This window comes from Hibiscus syriacus, unplaced genomic scaffold, assembly GCF_006381635.1.
Source record: "Hibiscus syriacus cultivar Baekdansim isolate YM2019G1 unplaced genomic scaffold, ASM638163v2 tig00117005_pilon, whole genome shotgun sequence".
Lineage (NCBI taxonomy): Eukaryota > Viridiplantae > Streptophyta > Magnoliopsida > Malvales > Malvaceae > Hibiscus > Hibiscus syriacus.
Genome location: NW_024063519.1, coordinates 63273 through 77919, shown reverse-complemented (window position 1 = coordinate 77919; position 14647 = coordinate 63273). Strand labels below are relative to the sequence as shown.

Here is a 14647-nt window from a genome sequence, read left to right as displayed (position 1 = left end):
CGAAATTTAATGTCTTTTAATTAAGTGATACTTATTTAATATTTTTCTGAAAAAATAATTTGTATAAAAAGTAAATAATAAAATTAATTTTTATTTAAAAATTCAACATTATATATATATATATATATCTATATTTTTTTTAAAATAATTTTTTCATTTGAAAATACCAATTCAATAAAAAAAATTCACTATCATCCACACTTATATTAATATTTTATATTTGTCTACAACCTTTAAAAATTATATTTATTATTTACAACCTTTTAGAAGATTTTACCAATATATATTTTCCATTAATCAACCGTTGAAAATTGAAATAAATTTATTTAAATTTTAAATTTGATTTTTTAAACTTCATTCTTGATTTTTTGGACTAATTGTGTAAAGACCCTAAACTCTGATTTATTCTAAATAAGTATCCAATTTATTTGCGACAATGTGATTCAAACCTGCTCCAAAACCCACCATTGAAGTTGAAATCTCTCCATCAAGCTAATTAATTTGATACATGATTAGAATAGATACATTTCATCTTAAATTATAATTGAAATTAATTATATTATTTTTAATATATATATATATATATATTTAAAGTTAACTAAAAATATTAATTTTATAAAAAATTATAATTCATGTTGTAAAAGATAATGAAAAAATAATTAGGACATACATATATTGTTTATTACTATTTAATTTTTTTACTGAAATCAATACTACAATGACATAAAAATTCCATTGGCATGTTCGATTGGTCTATAACTCTATATTAATATATTTTAACTAATTTAGTAAAATGACAAAGGAATAACATGTTCGAACATATAAAAATTATTCAAACATATTAATATAAAAATATGAAATAATAAATAAGACTTATAATAATATTTTCTCACCACCAATGTTACAATGTACCTATAAGAAGTCATTTATTAATTTTTTTGACTTAATGCTAGGTCTGTATGTTCATGTTCGTTCATTAAGGAATATAGCTTGTTCATTAAGGAATAACAATGTAAACGAATCGAACACACACGAACGGATGTATGTTCATGTTCGTTCATTAAGGAATAACAATGTAAATGAATCGAACACACACGAACGGATGTATGTTCATGTTCGTTCATTTAATAAATAAGCGAACATAAACGAACACGAACATAAACGAACAAAATTTTTTTTGTTCATGTTCGTTCATTAAGGAATATAGCTTGTTCATGTTCGTTCATTTAATAAATAAACGAACATAAACGAACACAAACATAAACGAACACGAACATAAACGAACACGAACATAAATAAACACGAACATAAACGTTGGAGACCCTACCTTCCATTGTTCTTTCATGAAAAATAGTCGACAATGCAAATCAACCAAATCTACAGTGATAATAGCGTAAGAGCTGATTAGCAATGATGAAATGTTTGAAGATATCAGATATTTCGATCAATCTTTTAAAGATATTAAATGATTCACACAACTTTAGAGTTAATTTGTTCGAACACGACAAAAACATACATAAATCATAAGTAACCTATATGAATATAATAAAGTCTTAAAGTTAATTTGTTCAACAAAACAATCTTCTTGAAATCCAAACAACTTCAATAATATTCGTAACATATTCAACTTGCATTCATGATCAGTCGTTAATTCATCATTCATCCTGATCAAAATCAAACAAATAAAATTATATTAAATTAAAGGAGTTATAACAAAAGATGAAAAATATACTAAATTAGCGAGGTTATACCAATTCATTCATCCTCATTTTCAAGGAATCTCAACATGTATGATATCTTCGTTTTTCTACAACAAATCAAAAAACCAAAAATATATTAGTCATTGTAAAACCAAATTCAATAAAACTTAAAACATAAAAATACATTGTTTTTATTTTTCTCCAACCCATAGTATTGACGATACCAATCAGCTCCACAAACAAGCATATCTACCATCTTAGTTCCTAAAGATGATCGATGCGGATCAATAACCCTCCCACCAGCACTGAAAGCAGATTCAGAAGCAACAGTAGTGACCGGAATTGCCAATATGTCAGCAGCCATTTTTGACAAAATGTTAAATTTAATATTGTTCTCCTTCCACCATCCCAGTCCACAGTCTTCATCTTTCCCAAGCCCCGAACCTTCCTACCATGCAAGTCCCTCATCTTCCTTATGCCCGAGTCTGACTCGTTTCAATTCAAATACCTCGATTCACCTCCTTCCATTCCTCCGCAACATTGCAGCCATATCCAACAGCGCTCCACTGACCTCGCCACTTTCTTCCCCCACTAGAGGATATAAGCGCAAATCTGACTGGGACTCCCTAAGGGCAACTCTAACGCGGATGACTGGGCAGCGAGGGGTGGGCTGGAGAAGACCGACTGGTTGAATGCACCGTTCATAGCGGCGTACAAGGGGTTCCACATCGTTCAAGATGCCACAAAAAATCCCTAAATTCACACCCCAAAATTAACAGACCAAAAAAAAATTCAAATTATTTACCTTATGAAATCACGTTCAAGAAGGGAAAGAGATGAAGCTCTGTCGAATCGTTGCAGTTGAAGACTTGAAGCTCCGTCGAATCGTTGCAGAAATGAAAATTGTGGAGGGTGGGGAGAGTTGAGAATCAAGAACAACTGAATGACGGGTTGGAGAAGAGTTGAGAAAATATTGTTTTTAGATTTAGGTTTTTTTGTATTACCGCTTAATCAGGCTGTAAAATTGGGTTAATCATGAAGTTGGTCATCAAAATATCATATTAATTAATATTTTTAAGATACATACAAATTGGTCACCAAAATTGATTTAAGAATATTAGGTTAAACATAAATGAACGCACATAAACGAACATAACTAAACACATATAAACGAATATAACCGAACGTTCACGAACGTAAATGAACGAACGAGACCTATGTTCATGTTCCTTCATTTAATTAAACGAACACAAAATCTTGTTCATGTTCGTTCATTTAATAAATAAACGCACATAAACGAACTTCCCGCCGCACGGTTTATGAACGGTTCGCTGAACGTTCAGTTCATTTACGACCCTACTTAATGCCAAAATAAGTGTCCAAACTATACCTTTTGTGTCAAACAAGTGCCTACATTTTGTTTCTAATCTGGGTGCCTAATGTTACAAATGTTAGCAATTTAGGTGTCTTGGCCATCAACGATGTTAGTTTTTTCTATTAAGTGACACGTGTCATAACCTGGTAATTTTAAATTTTATTTTTTAAAAAATATTAAAAATATTATAATATTTATAAAAAAAATCATAACTTTTCTTATAATATAAAACAACCTCAAAAACCTAAATCCTAACATTAATTCGTTGTTGCCGCCCTCTCTGACAACGACCACCGCCTCGGACATAATCCTTGCTATCATCCTAGTTATATGTTATTGTAGTTGTCGTCGATTCACAGTCGGAATTACGTGGGGTCGCGATTTTTATCCTAGGGTTTGCAGGATTTAAAATGTCGATTTGTCGTCGAGCGGTTGTTAATCGGTCACAATTTCATAAGGGTTTTGGTCACCGGGGGAGGAGAAGTCGGGTGGAGCTTCTTCGACAGCAAAGGACATCGATTGACGTGAGTTTAGGGGTTGAAATGAAGGTTTTCAATAATATAATTTTATTTTTAAAAATTTTATATAATTTTTTTTAAATTACCGGGTTGTGTCACTTGTCACTTAACAGGGAGAAATAAATAACATCGTTAATGGCCTAGACACCTAAAGGTGTACATTTGTAACGTTAGACACCTAGATAAGGCAAAAAAAAATATAGACACTTATTTATCACAAATGTATAGCTTCGACACCTATTTGGGCATTAAGCCCATTTTTTTATTCTTTTCCATGTATTATGATATTTGTACAAAGTGTGTTTCTTTAGCCCAGACTTTTCAACTCCATTGAGGCCCAATAGTTCTCAAAATACAGTTCAAGTGATTCTGATACTCGTTTCAATCTTTTCCCCTCCCTCTTAGTATGAAACTTAGTTTTACTCTCCTTTTGTCTGACCAAAAATTTCGAATTGGGTTCTTGTGAATAAAGAAGAATGAAATCAATGGCTTTTAGCTGTATCCATTCAAGAAGTTATCCGTTATCCGCTTTGCCCAAAATCAAGGTTGATAAATTGAAATTCCAAGCTTTCATTTTTTCCAGGTTGCCATCTTGAGTTTACCCAATATTTCTAATTGAAAAAGGCTGAAATTTTTGTTTTTCAGGTTCAAAGAAACGAAGTGACTTTTTCATTGGTTCCTGGGTTTCCAATTTGCAGAACTCCCTGTGTTAAATGTTCCCAGAAGATGGGTGAACAATCACTGAGCATTTCCAAAGCTGCCGAGAAGTAGGTCTTATTTAAAAAATTGAAATCAATATATCAAAATATTGAATATTAATATTTAATTTAGAAACCCAAAGTTATAAAATTTTCGAGTATGCAGGAAACCAGTAAAGAAGGTGGGGAAGAACGAGCATCACTTGTGGAAGAAAAGAGATTCAGCTGGTTCTGGACAAAAGGCACTCAATCTTGTTAGAATTGTAAGTTTAATTTTCTCTTCTTTGAGTTCTGTTTTTTAGCTGTACTATATTTTATAGAATTTGAAGATAAAGCTATGCACTGATTGTATTTGTAAAATGAGCAGATTTCTCAACTTCCCAATGAAAAGGAGATTGTTTATGGAGAATTGGACAAATGTGTAGCTTGGGAGATCGAGTTTCCATTGATTGCAGCTGCCAAGGCTTTACGTATTTTGAGGAAGAGGAGCCAATGGCTGCGTGTTATTCAAGTATGTTTGTATCACTGCTTTGTGAAGCTTTATTTGTTCAATAATTTTCCCTTAACTTCTAGTTTGTTTGGTGGTTCAAAGCTAAAAATGTGGAGCCTTTGCTTTAGAGATTTATATATTGGTCATGTATATATTAATGCTGAATGATCATTTGGTGTGCTTCTACTTATCAACCTGTTAGTTCATGATGCTATTATTTACATTGTAATTGCTGCTTCGGGTATGTTCACTAGTGGACTCACTGATACTCAGGTGGCGAAGTGGATGTTGAGCAAAGGCCAAGGAGCTACGATGGGAACATATGACACCCTTCTACTTGCATTTGATATGGATAGCAGAGTGGATGAGGCTGAATCATTGTGGAACATGATTTTGCATACACACACCCGTTCTATCTCAAAGCAATTGTTTTCTAGGATGATCTCTTTATTTGATCATCATGACATGCAGAATAAGATAATAGAGGTATGCCATACAAAACCAGTTCTGCTGTTTTTATTTAACACCCCTAAACTGTTTTTGAGAATTCATACCAAATGAATCAAAACTATGTTGGTTTTAAGTTATTAGTGTTCATTGCAAAGGTATTTGCAGACATGGAGGAATTACGTGTCAGACCAGATGAAAACTCAATCAGGAAAGTAGCCCGTGCTTTTAAGAAACTTGGCCAAGAAGACAAACAGAAGTTGGTTCTTAGACGATACATGAGTAAATGGAAGTTCATCCACTTTAATGGTGAACGGGTTAGAGTCAAAAGATATACATCAGATGAAGATTGACGTTCGAGTGAGTGAATGCCATTCTTTTGGCATCAATGACATAATTCAAGCTTGTGTCTACTCTGTTGGACCTTGCCAATCAGGAATGTGGAGCTATGGTTGCAGCAACAAGGCATCTTATTCGCTTCCCGTGAGATAGGAAGTACAAAGTTTAATATTATTTGAGTGGTTCATTTGTGGTGAGTTGTTCCCTGTATATAACCTCGCCTGTATGTCAAAACCTCTTAAAATTATCTGGGGATATATATAGAGGGAGAGCCAAAAAGTGTTTTCGCTGTTAATGTAGGACATTGTTCCTTTTGAGATCTTTTTCCTCATAAGAATGTCATGTCTTCATATCATCAACTTGAAATATTATATAGTATCAGAATAGGATTATCCACTATTTTGATATCTGGAGCAATTAGTTATTCTCTTTGAATGCCTTCATCTCCATGTTCCAAGAATGATATATGACGAACAGACAACTGCTATAGCCGCCTGCAATGTCAGTGTGCAAATGGTCGACGATAGTGGCCACGGTAAGCCATTGTGGTCGGGGGGTGGCGGTTCGACCTTAAGTATGTGCTACACTGCTGAATCTGGGATTCTGGATGAATGAATACCAGAACAAGAAAAATACTAGTACTTAGTTAGAATTAGAGGTGCATTAGGGATTGGGACTGTCCAAAGATGCTGCAACAGATGCCTTGCTTCAAGTCTTCCCAACTCATCTAGAGTTTTAATTAAGTTGTTCAGATGATAGATCAATAAACGCAATAAAACAACATTTAGCTTAGATTCATGCGATTATTATATGCAACATTTGGCTTAATTAAGTTATTCAGAAGACAGACCCCTTTCTTTTCTTTCACGTGTTTCAAATTTATATTAAACTTATTTAGAGTTTGGATTATTTCATATAAACTTAATTCAAATTGGATTTGAGCATTTATCTCAGTTTTTCTTATCTTCCAATTATTAAATTCTACCTATTCATATTCCTATTCTCAATTGATCAACGATGAGATCATTCTGCGCTATTGCATTTTGAAAATCTCTAAAACCGAGGGCAAATGTCAACGCCGAGCCAGCTAGTACAACGCTGATGAGTAAGCACCAGTGCATTGCCCGGAAGACTTGTGTTACTCGACATGACTTAGTCTCCTCTACCACCCACTCAACATTAATGACTAGTTTTCCTGTAACTTAAGGTACCGCATTTAATGAATTTTGTTGAAAATTGAAGACGATCAAAAGTAAACCCAAAATTAAATAGGGAAGCCGAAATGTAGCGTGACATATTTATACGAACCGGACAACAACCAAGTCCATGGAGTTGGTGTAATTGGCATGTGCTTGGGTTTCCGTTTTTCTTCATTGGACCAACTTGATGATGAGACGTTGAGCTTTTTGGAAATTGTCTTTCCAAATGTCAACTTTCCATGTATAAAAATATACACATTTGGACCGATTTTAAATATCAATACGATACATTTTATCCAAATTATATTGACAAACGGCGACTATAAAATTTTGCCTGAATGAGAATTTGGATTCAATCACCAGTATCTTGACCTCCTACTTGAATGGCCCAACGTGTAAAAGAAAAGTGAATGAAGAAAGAGCCAATGAAACGACTTAATTGGATGCGCACATCACAACAGAAATGTGAATGAAAAAAAAAAGCCAATGGAACAACTTAATTGTTGTCGATGTGCCCATCATTATTCACTGGCGCTGATACAGTATTGATTAGGCCAGCAATTAACATTGATTGATGGGGATATATTAGGGTGTAATGATCCATGACTGCAATAATATCTCCATTTTAGCAATCTATCAACATCATCACCATACTGTCGATATAATCACTAAAAGGATTTAGGTCCTTTAGGAAAGGGTCAAAGCTTCAGTTTAATGTATTAATTAATGGAAATCAATCCATCAATAACATCATCGTCTATCAAATCTAATTAATCATGCAACATACGATTATTAATGATTAACTTCGTGTATTCTATTTTAGTTAAAATATAGATCATACAAGTTTCTCTTAAACCTACATTAACCTTAATTATAATTTTTGTAACGTTAGCCTCTTACATAATCATAAAATAATTAATTGCTTTAGAATTATAAAGCCTAAACCGATTATTTAGAATCAAAAGTGACGGAAAGTATATGCATTATCACATATATGGTACTTTCCTACATTACATATACAATCTTAGTGTATGGACCGACATCTTGTTTAGAGAAATTTGAGTGGTAAGTGGTGCATTGGAGTTGGAGTAGAGACTACAGATTCTCACGTAATGTCCGCGTGAAATTAATGCATGCATCTAACTCCAACCTACTTCAGCTGTAAAAGCTAAAAAACATCATCACCTACCATCGTGCTTTCAATGATTCGTTCAACACTCTACATATACACTCACAAATTAGCATTTATATTACTCACCAGATACCTTCACATTCCCATTTACTTACTCTCCCACATTTCCTTCCTCTTCTGGAGCTCTTAACTTGATAGTAATATGGGGAAATGGTCTGGGGTTGTAGCAGTAGTGTTGGTTTTGAGTTTGTGTTTACGTGTTAGAGGTGCTCCCCAAGTTCCTTGCTACTTTATCTTCGGGGATTCATTGGTGGATAATGGGAACAATAATCGCCTTTCATCATTGGCTAGGGCTAATTACTTGCCTTATGGGATTGACTTCCCTAATGGGCCGACTGGAAGGTTTTCTAATGGTAAAACCACCGTCGATGTCATAGGTGAGCTTCTATTTTTTTCCTTCGTTTGTTTGACTGCTTAAACCAAGGGTTTCTTTCACTTGAAAACAACAGATTATGACTTATTTAGTAGACTGCAATTTCACCTTCATAAAACCGTGCCATGATAGTGTTATTTCAATCTTTTTTTAACCTGCAGCTCAACTTTTGGGCTTTGACAATAACATCCCGCCTTACTCCACCGCTAGCGGTCGACAAATACTCGGAGGAGTTAACTATGCATCGGCGGCTGCCGGGATCAGAGAAGAGACCGGACAGCAACTGGTAAAAATATCAATGGTTATTTTAGTAACCTTATAGCTATAAATATTGCACCATTGTTGGAAACTAAAACTTTTATCTGCAAACTCGAACTATATAGGGAGCTCGGATCAGTTTCAGCGGGCAAGTTAAAAATTACCAAGAAACAATATCACAAGTGGTGAACTTGCTAGGGGATGAAACCACAGCAGCAAACTATTTAAGCAAATGTATTTACTCAATTGGACTTGGCAGCAACGATTACCTTAACAACTATTTCATGCCCCTTTTTTACTCGAGCAGCAGGCAATATACTCCAGAGCAATTTGCTGATGTTCTTATTCAAGAATACACTAAGCAGCTTCAGGTTAAATCACAGCATCTAATTTCCGTTGATCTTTACACATATCCCCCAGTTTTATTTCCCACAAATCTCATCTATTGATTACAAATAAAATGGTTTAGGCTTTGTATAACTACGGGGCAAGGAAGTTTGTGTTGATCGGGGTGGGTCAGATCGGTTGCAGCCCTAATGAATTGGCTCAAAACAGTCCAGACGGTAAAACTTGTGTGGAGAGAATCAATGCTGCAAACCGGATTTTCAACGACAGGCTTAAAGGTCTAGTCGATCAATTCAATAACGCCGATTCCGATGCCAAGTTCATCTACATCAATGCTTATGGAATTTTCCAAGACATAACAAGCAATCCTTCGGCTTACGGTAAACGTCGAGGAGCACCTATAAACACTGATTAAACGTTGAATATTAGTAATGTTATGTCAATGGTTTGATTTTTTTATGTTTGTGAATGTTCCAGGTTTTAAGGTAACAAATGCAGGGTGTTGTGGAGTGGGGAGGAACAATGGGCAAATTACCTGCTTGCCTGCCCAAACTCCATGCCCGAATAGGAATGAGTACTTGTTTTGGGATGCTTTTCATCCGACTGAGGCTGCAAATGTGATCATTGGGAGGAGATCTTACAGTGCTCAGTCTTCATCCGATGCTTACCCGATCGATATCCGCCGTCTTGCTCAGCTCTGAAGATGGAGACTATAGGCTTTGGATGTGAGAGCTGAATAAGTGATAAAATATTAGATTATTCAGATTACTTTTATGCATTTTCCATAATTTTGTTACCATCATTTTTCTAAGGGATTTGTCTTTTGGTTACTATTTCAAGTATCGGAGTTTGTAATGTATCATCAGTTATAATGCTACAGAAACATTAAATTTAAACTAGTATTTTTGTTCTAAGCCCACAATTTTGTATTTGTTTCTATTCATCCTTTGGTTTTTTTTTGGGGGTTGGGTGGAGGTTACAAGGAGTGGAGCACAATTACATAGGATTATTTTTTAAAAAAAAATGGGTGCCTTGTAGTGTGCTCCTTGCAATAAAGCTCCCTGGCAGCATGCGGTGCTCACCAATAGTGTTTCCTAATTCCTAGCAACAGCCTAGGAAGACAGGTTAGCTATGTCGCATGCGTAATCCAAACTAATCTGAATATAGGAATAAGAATCGCTAAAAAAACATGAACAGAGACCATTCAACGATGAAGCGCAGTGTTTAAAACACAACAATTAGCACCACCACTACACATGGCAATGCCGTATTTATTGGAAAATATAGCCTAGTTTTCTGAAAATCAAATATTGAAACCGAATAGAGGAAAAATAGTAGCCATTGGCCTAATAATCTGACTATCAACTGTAAGGACAAATAAACAAACAAAAAGTGCCACACTGTACACAAGAATCGAACGAAGAATGACCGCCTGTAATTCAAAGAATGCTTTGAGTATGCTTAATAGTGGAAAAAGAGTAATCCTACCAAAACAAAAATAACGGATCAGTAATTCAGTAACGAGTGCTTGATACGCAATACAATCCTCCCCTTGTCCACCCCAAGCTTCGCCCCTGTAACCAACCAATGGCCAGGACTATCCTGTGGTCCTTTCGACATTTCCGTTGAGTCCACAATTTTTGCAAGTTTCCCCACATGGCTCGAACAGTCCTCCTTGTTATTGTCAGACGTTCTCTCATTTGAAACTGATGATGAAGATCCATCAGTCCTCTGTCCAGTAGAAAGGCTGGATGGACTATGATCCCATACGGATCTCCTTATCGTGCACCCTGGTACTTTGGAGAAGAGGAGCTTGGGGTGTAATACGTTTTTGGAGCCAAAGTCCCATACACCAAGCTGAGCCCCTGTGACAATGTGAACGCCAGAGAGGTCTCCAATGCAAGTGTCAGTGTGTTCTATCGGTGCAGTACTCACATGGGAGAAGTTTTTCCACTTGATAGGCTCAAACCAACGGCTGTCTTGCTCTTCAGGACCTTGCCACTTTGGTGCACCTATCGCCATGTGCACATCCCAGTGGGGTTGAAGTATTTTTGGAAGAGATACAAGGTGCTGCAAATGAATCGCTAGTCTGTTCTGTTTGCTGCCTTCTAAGCTAAGCCTAAGCCCAGTGACTGGTTTACGGCCAACTGTTACCTGAAATATCATTGTACATGCTAATTTAGCAGGAGGAAAAAAATGATTTTAGGCCTCATGAAGTTTACATGCACAAGCATACATACCTACTGCTCAACAATTTCCTTCTTTTTCAAAAAAAAAAAAATTTCCTTCTCAACGTTCATCGTTTTCTTTTACGAAAAAACTTATGATCAGAGCCTCACAACATTTGCAATAAATCAAGTGACACAGATAACAAACAGTAATTCCGAAGTGTACCCCGGGCGCTTCATGTTTTCTTTCCATTTATTAACAGTGTTCCATTTTCTTTGTTAAAGTGGTAATAAATATCGAACTTCAAGGAAATATGCAATAATAATTATGCACTAGAGTAACATTTTATATAACCCCCAACACTTTTCCTCATACATTCAATAATGTAGGTTTTTGATTTAGACATTACTTGGTCTGGGCTGATATAAAGCTTTGGACCCATTAAGCTAAAGTGAAGGGATGAACACACTGGTTCCTTCCTTTGAATGTTGCTCTGTTCTGGAGCCCAAACTCGAGCAATTTGAAAATCCAGGAAATATTGTAAATCCTCAATCGGTGGCTTGTCTGGTCAAAGGAAATAATGAATGTTAAATAGACCCTAGAGAGGAAGAATGAAAACATCTTTACCATCGATGTAAGATAATAATAGTGCATGTTGTGGAACATTTGAAGAACTTACACTCCAAGTATAGTTCAATTGCACGGGCCAAATGTTTTATTCCAGACACTCCTTCAAGAAGAGTAACAATGGGAGTAAATGTCATGTTAATGACATCTGGTGTCGATTCCACAGTCTCTGCCCACCTGGCATGACTCTGCTCAAGATCATCACCTCCTCTCCTCCTAAAAATAACTGTAACATCCTACAGCAGGAACTCTTTTAGCGATGGATTTCTTCACATAAAAGGAAAATATAAACAGTAACACATTTCCCCCCGAAAGTAAGCATTCGCAGGGAAGGCTAAGTAATAAACAGGTAGTTACTTATATTTAGATATAGAGTACGTAGTGAACAACACCATAATACTAACCTTGTCTTTGTATTTTAGGGGTGCAGCACTTGACTGGCTTTTGGAGTCCAGAAACCTTTGATCCCCGATGTCTTTCACATAGTTCTCAATGTCTGTTAATGATAAAGGAGATGAATGGTGCTGTCTGACATAAACAACATCTCTCCCACCAATTGTAGCCGAGGTGACAATGTGTGTACCGTAATTTTCGATAAAACTAAGACAGGTAAAAGAAAACATAAAAATATCAACAATTACAATCGGAAGCTGTCTGCCAATGCAAATTTATCATCTATGCTTCCTAGTTCCTATGATACCCCATCATAAATAACAGAGAGATAAGATTAGTGATACATATGACACATAACTGCCAGAAACGGTTTGGAGCTGAAATTAGTTTGACTACCTCAGAGTATGAAAGCAACAAATGCAAAGATACATAACAAACAGTACAGCTGAAGGAAAAATGTTTACTCTTTCATTGTGAAGTCCATCCCATTTACCTTGCCAAAGATGCAGGATCCCATGTGTAAGGAACAGCACGTCTGACTTCTTCATGCAAAACTAAATTCTGCTTCGCTAATTTGACGGTGTATAGGGGAATTAAATATCCGACCATGGCAAGGGATTTTGTAGCTGCAGCATCAACTCGCCAAGAACCAGTGAAATTGAACATTGCGTTAAAACTTCCCAGAGGAACACGCCCTGATATACCAGATTTTTCATTAAAGTATCCTGACATCTGGAATTAAAAAATAAAGATGTTCATTAAAGGTGGTTTCTCAGCCTGTGCTAAACCAACAGCACTGGAAGTAGAACCATTACTTTTAATTAGGTGATTGTGTCGCTCTATCTATACTAATTGACCTTTGAAATACATCAATACATCAACACAAGCACAAAATTCCAATATATAGGACATGGGAAATGATCAAGTGCGGCAGTCTTAATATACGGCTAAAAAAAGGCGCTACCGGTTTTGTTATTATTTAAATAACAAAACCGGTAAAAATTTACCGTAAACATTATTATTTCTACCGGTTTTGTTATTTTTTCTACCGGTTTTGTTATTGTTGCGCACTTTACCGGAAATATTAAAAAACATTAATGTTTTAGTTAGAAATAATAATGTTTTAGGTAATTTTTTACCTGTTTTGTTATTTAAATAATAACAAAACCGGTAACGCCTTTTTTTAGTTGTATATTAAGGGTGCCGCACTGTTGAACTTCCCCTTCAACCTGGAGACGCCATTCATAACCAAACAGAATCGAGTGAATGCTTTATCTGAACAGTATGGATGTTCTTAATGGCTTTACCCGTACAACATCATCAACAATGTGAGTTCAGTCCAAATCAGAGATGAAGCAATGATTGGGCTACTGGCATACATTTATTCATCGAATGCACCCAAATCATGTATCATACCAGAAGTTGAAAGCATTCCTTAATCTAAAAATTAAATGGCATACACAAAAGCAGTATACTGGCTCAGCATTTATCACTGTCAAATTAAATTTAAATGGATCCTGCCTATAGGTTCTTTACTCTAATGAATTAGAGGTGTCAGAAGAAAACTTTAGCAATCAATAAACATAGGCACAGCAATTTGTGAATATGCAGCAGATAACAGAAAAAGAAAGCCATCCACACAGATAACATGGAAAAGTACTTGCTTAATTGGATTAAACTGTATAGAGTTCATTTGTACAAATAATATTCCCTTGCAACTATTCTTTTCTCTTTCGGTTTGATGATGGGACTACCTAATAGCCCTAGACAGGAAAAAATTCAAGCAATTGCATTTTCTGCAAGCAAGTAAGCAAATGGAAATCCCAGCATGTCCACACAATATCGAAGTTCAAGCTTTGAAACAAATAATCAAACCACCCACAACGCTCATATAACAAAGACAGAAGGCCAACAGCGCATCCAAACCGAGAAATTAAAACCACTCAGATAATTCTTTCAAAAAAGGGGGATAAAGATATGAATACCCCGAGAAGCAAACAAAATCAGAAAAAAACAAACAAATTAGAAACAGATCAAAAGGGAGTAGCAGCGGCCTACCTCATTAAAGCTACAAACAGATTTTCTCTCGATGTCACTCTTTCCCATTGACCACTTAATATCAACGGACACGTTAGGCACAATAACCCCGCCTAAGAAAACAAGATCGTTGGTATGACCTTCATCGAGCTGGACTAACCTTGAACCAGGTGCCCCTTTGCAATATAACAGCCTTATATCTGAAGTGACATCAAATCCACGACCCAAAGCTTGAATTGAGCTGCTTATTGTAGTAGTCAAAGCATCTGGGCTAGAAGATGAGCTCAACCGGCTGCCGCTTATTGTTCTTGGGTTTTCCATAAAAAAAATTGAAGGAAAAAGAACTTCTTTGATTCAGATGACCCTAAAAAATTGAAAGCTTTTTAATTTATTTCAGGTTTCTGTTTCAGGTCGTTTATTGAGAAGGAATGTAAATGAGATACGGGGATTGCGAGAGTGAGTTTTGTTTATCTTGTTGCTGTTTTTG

General features: G+C 35.7%; 3 protein-coding genes across 4 annotated transcripts; 2 read left to right on the top strand and 1 right to left on the bottom strand.

The window, feature by feature from the left end:
* Positions 1-3977: 3977 nt before the first annotated feature.
* LOC120194964 (pentatricopeptide repeat-containing protein At4g18975, chloroplastic-like) lies at positions 3978-5825 on the top strand. 2 transcript variants are annotated; one of them, XM_039197115.1, is made up of 6 exons: positions 3978-4138; positions 4239-4360; positions 4458-4554; positions 4659-4802; positions 5055-5267; positions 5387-5825. In XM_039197115.1, the coding sequence occupies exons 1-6, from the start codon at positions 4070-4072 to the stop codon at positions 5579-5581; spliced, it is 840 nt and encodes a 279-aa protein (XP_039053046.1). In that variant the 5' UTR covers positions 3978-4069; the 3' UTR covers positions 5582-5825. The 2 variants fall into 2 exon arrangements, with proteins under 2 accessions (XP_039053046.1, XP_039053048.1); XM_039197117.1 differs by having other exon boundaries at positions 5397-5577.
* A 2253-nt stretch (positions 5826-8078) lies between these two features.
* Positions 8079-9666, top strand: LOC120194910 (GDSL esterase/lipase At1g29670-like). Its single transcript, XM_039197082.1, has 5 exons — positions 8079-8335; positions 8493-8617; positions 8715-8960; positions 9059-9314; positions 9412-9666. The coding sequence occupies exons 1-5, from the start codon at positions 8101-8103 to the stop codon at positions 9633-9635; spliced, it is 1086 nt and encodes a 361-aa protein (XP_039053013.1). The 5' UTR covers positions 8079-8100; the 3' UTR covers positions 9636-9666.
* Positions 9667-10194: 528 nt separating this feature from the next.
* On the bottom strand, positions 10195-14594 carry LOC120194970 (MACPF domain-containing protein CAD1-like). The gene is made up of 6 exons (XM_039197123.1): positions 14182-14594; positions 12617-12855; positions 12135-12330; positions 11783-11966; positions 11513-11667; positions 10195-11088 (listed from the first exon to the last, which is right to left on the bottom strand). Exons 1-6 carry the CDS (start codon positions 14479-14481, stop codon positions 10441-10443), a joined length of 1722 nt encoding a protein of 573 aa, XP_039053054.1. The 5' UTR covers positions 14482-14594; the 3' UTR covers positions 10195-10440.
* Positions 14595-14647: the final 53 nt, after the last annotated feature.

Bases quoted from the DNA above. Each gene is read 5' to 3' on its own strand.
- LOC120194964 (XM_039197115.1), top strand. From the start codon at position 4,070: ATGAAATCAATGGCTTTTAGCTGTATCCATTCAAGAAGTTATCCGTTA. The intron at 4,361-4,457 runs GTAGGTCTTATT...TCGAGTATGCAG, and splicing joins ATTTCCAAAGCTGCCGAGAA to GAAACCAGTAAAGAAGGTGG. The intron at 5,268-5,386 runs GTATGCCATACA...TTCATTGCAAAG, and splicing joins TGCAGAATAAGATAATAGAG to GTATTTGCAGACATGGAGGA.
- LOC120194970 (XM_039197123.1), bottom strand. From the start codon at position 14,481: ATGGAAAACCCAAGAACAATAAGCGGCAGCCGGTTGAGCTCATCTTCT. The intron at 12,856-14,181 runs GTAGGCCGCTGC...TTTTAATTCCAG, and splicing joins CTGTTTGTAGCTTTAATGAG to ATGTCAGGATACTTTAATGA. The intron at 11,967-12,134 runs GTTAGTATTATG...TTCCTGCTGTAG, and splicing joins CCCTAAAATACAAAGACAAG to GATGTTACAGTTATTTTTAG.
- LOC120194910 (XM_039197082.1), top strand. From the start codon at position 8,101: ATGGGGAAATGGTCTGGGGTTGTAGCAGTAGTGTTGGTTTTGAGTTTG. The intron at 8,336-8,492 runs GTGAGCTTCTAT...TTTAACCTGCAG, and splicing joins AACCACCGTCGATGTCATAG to CTCAACTTTTGGGCTTTGAC. The intron at 8,618-8,714 runs GTAAAAATATCA...CGAACTATATAG, and splicing joins AAGAGACCGGACAGCAACTG to GGAGCTCGGATCAGTTTCAG.